Genomic DNA, 9484 nt, shown 5'->3' on the forward strand with positions numbered 1-9484 from the left:
GCAGCAACTTGCCAGTTCAGGGGCGAACCAGACGTGCCTTGTAAAACGGAGAGCAACGGAGGGCTTTGGCTCGCCACCCAGCTGCACGGGGATCGAGGCGACAGGATCGAGGCGACGGGACGGGGACTCCCCCGGCGGTCCCGTGGTGCGGACTCGGCGCTTCCACCGCAGGGGGCCCGGCTTTGATCCCTGGTCGGGGAACCAGGATCCCGCACGCCTCACGGCGCGGCCCCGCCCCCCCAGAAAGGTGACAGGACGAAGCCCTCCACACTCCAGACAGAGGACGTGAACACCGCGACGGGCTACTCTGCGCTCTGGACAAACGATCAGGCCCTCGGACAGGCAGACGTGTGTGTCAGCAAAAGTTTAATGAACCCGGTTCTTCCCACACAGAGAGAAGCGCTACAGCCGTTAACTGAGACGTCTGTTCTTGGCGCCTAGCTGTGACCTTTTACTGGGACCTGACTGCCACATCTCCTAGGAAAAGTCACACACCGAGAGGCTTCTCTCGCCCCACTTTTTTGGAAGAGCGTCCTCAGAGCTACGGAGAGGCGGCATCCCAGGCTACGTCCCCGGGGAGGCCCTGAACAAAACGTACCCCCCAGCTCTCCTGTGGTGCCTTCTCTCAGCCGCCTGGCCCGGATGAGACTCAGGAGGGACTGGGGGGTGGGGGGGCTCTGGAAGGGTCTTCCTGCCGGCAGATCTTGCAGCACTGACGCTCCCACCCCCGGGGCCCTCCCCCTCCCGGGGAGGCAGCTCCTGGATGGCTGCCGGCTACGTGTGCCCTTGTCCAGCCCGGCCCTGCCCTGCCAGCACTTCCACGACCGGCCGTTCCCTGGCTTCTCCGCTCACTCGCCTGCCTGCCCCCCGAGTGTCAGCCCCCCGAGGCTGGGCCTCGTCTCAGCCCCGCCGCATCCCTGGGCAGAGACGGTGGAACGGGGCAGGGTGCCCCCAGCGGGCAGGGTCACCGCTGTTATTAGCGCCGTCGGGACGCCCCGCGTCCCGGGGGGACAGAGGGAAAGGCCGCCGAAGGCGGTGCGGGCCCCTGGCCCGGGTGCTCGAGGCCCTCGGGGCCGACGCAGCAGACCCAGGGAGGGGACGCACCCGCCCCCATGCCGCGTCCACCTGCTTCGTCTTGGGAGGGACTGCCTGCCGCCTTCCTCCAAGGCTGCCCCGTGGCCTCCGCCTCCAGGCCGTGATGAAAATGACACGTGTCACGTCAAAAGCCGTGCCGAGTACCGTCGACAGTGACCGTACTGGAGAGCAGATCCCGGGGCGCTCTTCCCGGGAGCGGCCCTGCAGCGAGCCCGGGGCCCGGCCGCGGGTCCGGGGGCTTTAATGCTGGACCGAGGCTCTGGGGGCTCCCGGGCCCCTGGGAGGGAAGGCCCGACCGGGAGCGGCGGCGGGCGGCCGGTGGGCGGCCTAGACCCCGGACTTGGCGATGATCTTCTCGAGCAGGCTCATCATGCGCTCCTGCAGCTGCAGGCCCTGCGCCTGCAGAAGGCTGTGCTGGTCCAGCCCGCGGCGCACCTCGCGGCACGTCTCCTCCAGGGCGCGGCTCAGCCGGCGCTGCTCCTCCAGCATCGTCTCCAGCAGCCGCAGCTTCTTCCTCTGCAAGTGGCCGCCCTGGCCCTTGCGTTTCTTCACGGGCCGCTCGTCCGACCTGCAAGGACAGCGCCGGCATGTGGACGGCTGGCCTCGGAGCCCGGGCCTGCCCGACCCTCCCGGCCGCCACCGGGCACGCGGGGAGCTGAGCCACCGTCCACGCACGTGAGGGCCGGGCCCTCCCACCGTGAAGGTGGGGGGCAGGCTTAAGAGGCGGGGGGGCCCTGCCACGAGAGCACCCCCAAACCCGCTGAGCTGGGCGGGCATGCCCTGGGCTCTCTGCTCGGGGGGGGGGGGGCATCCCGGGTCTAACCGGCCCCCACGGGGGGGCAGGGGGCTGCCAAACCCCACCAGGCCCCAAGGTCCTGCCCGTCCCCGAGCCCAGGCCCTCTGCTCCTGTGCAGAAGACTCGTGGCATCGCCCGGGTCAGCCGTCGGTGTGGGAACTGGGCTCGATCCACGGAAACAACCGTCCATAAATCTCAGACTTCCCTGCAACTCGGCCTGGCCACCAGCAAAGGCATTTCTGCCTGGGGTCTTTGCTGAGAACAAACCGAGCAGCAGCCCCCCAGACTGGGGGTGTCAGACTGGAGGGGCCCCCAGGGGTGGCTTCCTCACCCCACCCTACCCCCACCTGACAGACTTGAGACCGGGCTCAGGGGAGGCAGGGCCGCGGCTCAAATCCACACCCTTCCTGTTCTCGCCCCCCGCTGGCCAACTCCTATCCACCCGTGAAAGCCCAGCCCAAACGTCACCTCCTCGGGCTCCCCGGCCCCCACACCACAGGGGTGTGTCTCCCCCACATCTGACTGAGGGCATCTTGAGGCAGGGTCAGCACATGCCTGGCAGGACGCCGTGGACGGCAGAGGGGCTGCGTCCCCCCCACTGCAGCCAGGCTCCGAGCACCCCCTGGAGGCTCAGCCTGACACCCCCTCCCCGGTGCTGAGAGACCGGCCGGCCCGGCCAGGCCAGGGAGAAGGGGACCCCAGGGCACGGTCTGCTTGGGGTAGGGGGAGCGCGAGAGCCAGAAGCCGAGGGCAGGCGGGAGGGCTCGCCTCTAATCCCAGCCCTCCCTGGAGGAGGTCCTGATCTATCCCCATTTCACAGAGGGAGGCTGAGGCCCAGAGAGATCAAGGACTTTCCACACAGCTAAGCGGTGACGGAGCAGGAGGTGCACCCATCTGTGGACACGACAGCCCAAGCTTCAGGAGCCGCCTGCCTTCCTGTCTCTGGCCTCCCTGCCCCCGGGGGCTGGTGCACACTGCGGCCGGCCCGGGCGGGCAGAGGATGCCGCCGCCAGGACAGCCCCCGCGCGGCCCTCAGCCCCCTCTCCGGAGGGCGGGCACCCGGCCCCGCTGGTGTGGAGGCGAGAGAGGGAAGCACACACACTACCTGAACTTAAGGGACAGTAAGCTGGAGGAGCTGGCGGAGCCATCGTCCTGGAAGCGGCCTTCGTAGGAGCACTGGTTATACGGTAAGTACAGAGGGGCGGACTTAGCAGACGGCGACAGGGACGCCTCGGTCTGGGACGTGGAGGGCCCCGGCTGCTGGCCGTCCGGCAGTTTGCCATCACAGGACTCGGGGACCTTGGCCAGAATCCTATCAATGGCTAGGTAATAGGGCCAGTCGGGCGGGACGGACTCGCTATCTGTCATGCATTTTAATTTCCTGAAACGAGAGACACAAGAGCCAAGGGTGAGAAACAGCTGCTCCCGGGCCTGCCTCGCCGGCCCTCGGCCGAGGGGCACTCGGGGGCTCCGGACCTGGGGGAGCCACGTGGCAGCCAGGCCTCCCCAGAAAAATCGGCCAGGCCCCAGGGCCAAGGTGACGTGGGACTCAGCAAGAAGTCAGGCTCGGGACCTACACCGCCTTGGATGTTGGAAAGGATGCACGTGCCCCAGTGCGCGTGCCGGGACCTTGGGCTCATTCGTCCTCTCTTTGCTTTTCTGGAATTTCTAAACTCTCTGCAATGAACAAATACTGCTTTTTAATAAGTTAACCAGCAATAATCAAATATATGGTATAATACCAACATGGGAATAAAACGTAATATCATGTGTAATGCAAACATAAAATACGGTAATATAATACACGTGCTTCTCTAAAGAGGACGCCCTGGGGACCAAGAAGCTCAGAAGGTAAGAGCACAGGCCTCAGTGTCCAGCACATCTGAGTCCGTCTCTCATCTCCATCGCTTTGCTGTGTGACCATCAGCAGGTCCGTTAACCTCTCTGAGCCTCCATTTTCACATCAGTAAAATGGGGATGATCAAAGTAAGCTCCTCACGTGGCCGTCACTCTCGGGAAGATTTAAGAAGACAACGCCCGGTGCCTGGCAAACAGCAAGCTGTCAGATCTCATTCTCCGCTGAAGGTACCGGGAGGACCGGGGCTGGGCCGGACGGGGTCCCTTCCCACGCTGCTTGACATCCCCCACCCCACTCGGGCCCCAGGCCCAGGGTCTGCACCGCACAGCTCTGCCCACGGTGGGCCTGAGCTCATCCGAGGCCCTGCATCCTGTCCCCCACCCCTGCAGACAGAACCTGAAGGTCCCTGGGCCTTGGCTGTCCCCTGGGAGGTGAGGGATGGGGAGAGGCGGCCGCAAGACAGCTGGGCAGCACCGGCCAGGCCAGGAAAGAGGCCACAGGGTTTCCCGGGCCCCCAGCCTCAGCTTCCAGCCCCCATGCTCCTGCCCCTCGCTCTTCCCGCGGTGGGGAGGCCGTGGAGCAACAGAGCACCCCAGGGCCAGATGGCCTCTTGTCTCTGACAAGGGGCTCCCTGCCAGGGTGTGGCCGCCGGTCACACGGGTCACTGGAGGTAATGAGCTGACCGCCTGAAAGCGTCGCCCCCCGCTGAGGTGTGCGGCTCTGGGCAGCAGGCAGAGGCGGGCCGGGCAGGACGTGCCCTCGAGCAGCGCCCAGCAAGCAGGGTGTCCTCAGCAGGAAGCAAGGGACAGGCCACGTGGGGACGAGCAGGCCGCTCCGTCTTCCTGACCACGGACCGCTGTCCATCCCGCGGAGGGCAACACGGACATGGGCACAGGGGGTGGTCGATGGTGCCCGGGGCCCAGCCCCCACCCGGGCTCCCCCCCAGGCCCTCCGCAGGCGCCCCCCCAGCTCTTGGTCTGTCAACTCAAGCCGGCCCACTCCTCGGAGAAACGAGGAAGGGCCCGCCCGGCGCAGGGAGCCCCTGAACGGTGTGCCAACAAAACACCCCCCATGGAACCGGGCCACCCCCAGGCTTCCTTAACCAGCATTTTTTTTTTTTTTTTCTGGTTGCACTGAGCAACTTGCGGCATCCTAGCGCCCCAAGCAGGGACTGAACCCGGGCCGCGACAGTGAGAGCGCCGAGTCCTAACCGCCGGACCCCCAGGGAATTCCCCCGACAATCTTAATATATGAAAAGCTGTCTCGGGACTTCCCTGGCGGTCCGGCGGTTAGGACTCCGTGCTTTCACTGCCGAGGGCCCAGGTTCAATCCCCGGTCGGGGAACTGAGATCCCGCAAGCACTTCGGTGTGGCCAAAAAAAATAAAAATAAAAATAAATAAATAAACAAGGACTGTTAAAAACAAAAAAGCTGTCGTGAAAAAATAACTAAAGTCTCTGCTGTGGGAGGCTCTGGGTGGCGGGGGGAGGGAGAAAGAACCAGTCATGCAGCCCAAGCGTTGGCCTGTGAGGGGCTGTGTGGCCTTGGGCAAGTCCCTCTCGCGCTCTGGGCCTCGGTTTCCCCATCGGTGAACGGGAGCTGACAGGTACCACGGTGTGCAAGTGCTTCCTAAACTGTGAAGTGCTGTCCGCGAGGGGGCCCTGGGCCCTCTCAGCCACACCCTCATCTCCTGTGGCCTCTGGGGCCCACATCCCTCTTCCAGGAATGGAACAGAATCCCTCCCCTGGGACTCTGAAGAAGCTTTCAGGATAAATAATGAACGACCCAGCTAGACACCAGTCAGGGCCCTGGAGCTATGGAGCCAGACAGAAGCCCCGCAAGACAGCCTGCGTCACCTCCGCAGCTCCCTCCTCACGGGCGGCTGGAATCTGACAGACTCTACCTAAGCGACTCGGATGCCTTTGGACCCCAGCAGCCGCCTGTTTTCCGCCCCGGAGCCTGGCTGGGGGCCAAGCTGGGAGTCAGAAATGCGCCTTCGGACGGGCCAGGCTCAGGACCTCCAAGGGCCAGAAAAAGTTAAGTGGATGCATCTGAAACAGCCTCTGGTTGCCCAGGGCCCTGGGGAGCCCCTGCACGTCCCCAGGCTCCAGACGGGCCGGGAGCGACAGGCCAGGAGGGGTGAGGTCTCTCCTTGCTTGTTCGAGGTGGGCGTGGGAGTCGGGGTGAGGGTCCTCTCACCCACGGTGTGGCTCAAGGTGCCCGAGGCCAACCTGCAGGGCCCCGTCCACACCCAGCTCTGTGCCCCTGCCCACGGCGGCCACTAGGAGGGCCAGAAGGTGGCCTGGGCTGGGACCAGCTGGGTCCCTGCACGGCCCCCTAGACGGCACCTTCCCCCCCGACCCCCGCACACTGACAGGCTCTCGGGGGCTGCCCAGGCCGCCCCCAGGGCCCGTGCTCTCGGTGCCACTCTCCCCCTAGAGCCCAGCTCCTGCTTGACCTTGACCTGCCCTGACCCACTCCACACCTCTGACCTTTGCCATCCCTGTGACCCTCTCCTCACCGTGACCCCCCGCAGATAGGCCTGGCCTCACACTCCACGGTGCTGGGCACGTGGGGCCACAGGGTTCCGTCCCGGACGCCAGAGCTGCCCCTGCCGGAGCTGCGTGCTTGGCGCTGACCGGGCTCCTGCCACGGCAGCCAGGGCAGGGGGCCTCCTCCCGGGAGCCGGCCCTCCTGGGCCCTCGGGGCTTCCGCGTGAGCCCTCCAGGCCCCCGGCCCGGCCCCGCGGCCAGCGCCGTGCTGTGCTCACAGCAGGCTCAGCGGATGCCGAAGATGACAGAGCGGCAGGACAGGCCGGCCCGCGGGCCTGGCGGCCGAGCCTCCGCCGGCCTCGGTTTCCCGCCCACACAGCAGCACCCGCCACCCTGCGGAGCAGAGCCAAGCCTGGGGGGCCGAGTGGGAGGCGCCCGCGGGCCTGGGGGGGTGCCCTGGCCGAGGCCCGGGGAGCCGGGGTCGGCCCCAGCCGGGCCCTCCTGTGCCCCGGTTCCCCCCTCCCCTCCCCCACGGCTTCTGCAGGTCCCCTCTCGCTTACACAAAGCCAGGACCCCCCCCTTCCCGACTCAGCTCTGGGGATGTCCCGGCCGGGGCGGGGAGGGGGGTGGTCCCTGCGCGGACCTTCTGCCCGGCCAGCCTGGGGCGCCCTGGGGCTCCGTGGCGGCGAGCGCGGTGCCCGCGGGCCTACCTGTACTGGAAGGTCATGTTGGTGATCTTGATCTTGATCTCCTCGCCCAGCCGGCGCTCGCCGGTCATCTCCAGCAGCTTGCTGGCCATCTTCTCGTACACCTTGGCATTGCGCTTGGTCTGCTTCAGCTCGTCGAAGAACTCCTCCCAGACGAGCATGAGGCCGCGCATCTCCGCGTCCGTCCAGTTGCGGGCCCGCCGGTGCTTCTCCGTCTGCGGGGACACGAGGTAGCCGGGCACCTCGGCCGCTGCCATGCCGGGGGCACCTGCGGGGTTAAAGAGCGCGCTCGGGCCGGGCCGCGTGGGGCCTGCGCACCACGGCGGCGGGAGCCCCGCTCCTGGAAGGCAGCTCCTCGCTCAAAATGGGGCCTACATCTGACAGGCAGGAATTTAGTTAAAAGCTTTTAAACGGGAAACGTCATTTTGATGTCACGTTTCCATAGCAACAGAGCAACTGCATAAGCTACAACAACAGAAACCTTTTAACTGAAAGCGCAGGAATCAGGGCTGCCCTGACGGGCCATCAATATTGCAGTGAGCGTGCCAGACCCCAAACTGGCGGCCCAGGCTCCCGGCCCTGCCCCGCGCCTCAGCCCTGTCGCCAGGCTGGCCGGCCCAGGCCCCCGAACGGGGCGCCTCCGCTGGGCAGACCGGGCTCTTGGGAGGTGGGGTCCAGGCCGCAGCCCCCGCCTCTGCCCCGCCCCGGCTCACACAGGCGGGGGCCCAGGGAGGGCCCAGGGTAAGGGATTGGGGTGCAACCAAATGAGGAGACGCGGGCAAACAAAGAGGGAGACCCAGAGGAGGGGAGACGGCAGACAGAGGGGTGGGAGGGGCAGGGACAGACAGACGGGGAGACTGACACAGGAACACACTCTCGGGGACCCGCAGAGACACGCGTGTGCACCAACACCCACCCACCTGCGTGCCCCGCGCACAGCCATCCTCCGGCCAACACGCTCACACTTACGGTACAAATGCCACCGCCGCCAGGCTGGGCGGGGGCAGGGCTCCGGCCCCGAGCAGACCCCTGGCTCGGCCACTGTCTGCCCGCTCTCCTCCTTGCAGGCGGGATGCTTGCTGGCCTGGGTGACACGTGGGGTGGGCTGAGGAGCCGGCACAGTGCTCGAGGCCAGAGCGCAGCTGGGAGCAGGTGGTGTGGATCCCTCACACCGTGGGCAGCCCCGCCGCAGCCCTGACCGCCCTGCCTCGATCAGCACCATCCACACCCAGACCTGCCGGGTCCACTTGGCCGGGTGGGCTGCTCCTGTACCCCAGGACCCCCCAGGAAACAGCTTGGGGGACGCCTTGCTGAATAAAGGAATGAACAAACGAAGGACCGACCTCAAGTAACTCCCCTCCCTTCCCAGCAGGTTGCCTAGACTTCACCTTCGGACTTACTGGCAAACTCTTATTCATCCTTCAAAACCCTGTTCTGGCATCAGCTCCTCTCTGAAGTCTTCCTATTCAATACACTTTGGTCCTTCCTCCCTTTCTCCCTCCTGCAAATTGGACCTTCCTTGAGCCAGCCATTTATTTTCTGCCTTCCAGCTTTGTGACGCTTGCTAAGGCGACAGTAATAAGAATTCGAGCACTCTCGGATCGCTGGGCACCGTTCTAAGTGCAGTATGTCTGGTACGCCTGTGTTTTCTACTTTGATCCTCACGGCACTCTTGTGAGGGAGGCTGGCACTGCTGTTACTCCCATTTTCCAGATGAACAGCCTGAGGGACAAAGGTGAGGTCACGCTGTGGTCAAGGAGCCAAGCTGGGCTCTGAACCCAGGCAGGCTGGCTCGGGGCCGGGTTTGATCTGTGTTGTGCAGTGGCCGCCAGGCTCCCCGTGAAGGACACCGTCACGCCTCCTCTGCCCATGGTCCTGGGCAAATGCCCCTGCTGCTTCCCGGCTCTCCTGGGAGGCCCCCCAACACTGACCTTGGACAAAGCGACCACTGGCACTGGCTGGGGTCCCCGGCCACGCACGCTCAGCAGGCCTCCGCCAGGGTTTGACTGAGGCTCAAGGGACAGGGACACTGACCTCCAGCACCAGCTGGGTGGTGCAGCGCAGGATGAAGGAGAGCTCTGCGGCAGGACCGGCCAAGAGAGGCAGCAAGGCCTCCCGGCCCAGAGCACGTGCGGGACGGGCAGTGAGAGGTGGTGGGGCTGTATCGGGGAGGGCAGGACAGCCGGGCCTGAGAGCCAGGCTGGGGATGGGCTGCCACCTCGGCAGGGCCTAGGGACTGAGTGCCCACCAGGACTGGCCAGGGGACCAAGCCTTAGCCGGGCAGAGGACCAAAGCGGTGGAGCCTGCGGGGGCTGCAGAGAGAAGGGCCACCTAAGGCGTCGGGACTGAACATTTTGAAGGTAAAACTCAAGCAGGTGGCTTGCCAGCAAGAGCCCTCACACCTGCTGGACGGGCCGCGATGGCCACGTGGTGCCCCCGCCCCACCCCCAGGCCCACGGGCCAGCGTGCCCATCTGTGAGCCCGCCTGGCATCCTCGGAGTTCTGGGGTGGCCTGAACTTGGGGGGAAGGGCTCACA

At 65.8% G+C, this 9484-nt stretch overlaps 1 protein-coding gene across 3 annotated transcripts; it reads right to left on the reverse strand.

The window, feature by feature from the left end:
* Nucleotides 1–1417: 1417 nt before the first annotated feature.
* MSANTD1 (Myb/SANT DNA binding domain containing 1) lies at nt 1418–9484 on the reverse strand. Of its 3 annotated transcripts, XM_055085767.1 has the most exons (5): nt 8348–9484; nt 7917–8031; nt 6951–7215; nt 2997–3272; nt 1418–1663 (listed from the first exon to the last, which is right to left on the reverse strand). In XM_055085767.1, exons 1-5 carry the CDS (start codon nt 8363–8365, stop codon nt 1423–1425), a joined length of 915 nt encoding a protein of 304 aa, XP_054941742.1. In that variant the 5' UTR covers nt 8366–9484; the 3' UTR covers nt 1418–1422. The 3 variants fall into 3 exon arrangements, with proteins under 3 accessions (XP_054941742.1, XP_054941743.1, XP_023974931.1); XM_055085768.1 differs by lacking the exon at nt 7917–8031 and having other exon boundaries at nt 8348–8387; XM_024119163.3 differs by lacking the exon at nt 8348–9484 and having other exon boundaries at nt 7917–8308.

Source organism: Physeter macrocephalus, chromosome 7 (genome assembly GCF_002837175.3).
Source record: "Physeter macrocephalus isolate SW-GA chromosome 7, ASM283717v5, whole genome shotgun sequence".
NCBI classification, from domain to species: Eukaryota; Metazoa; Chordata; class Mammalia; order Artiodactyla; family Physeteridae; genus Physeter; species Physeter macrocephalus.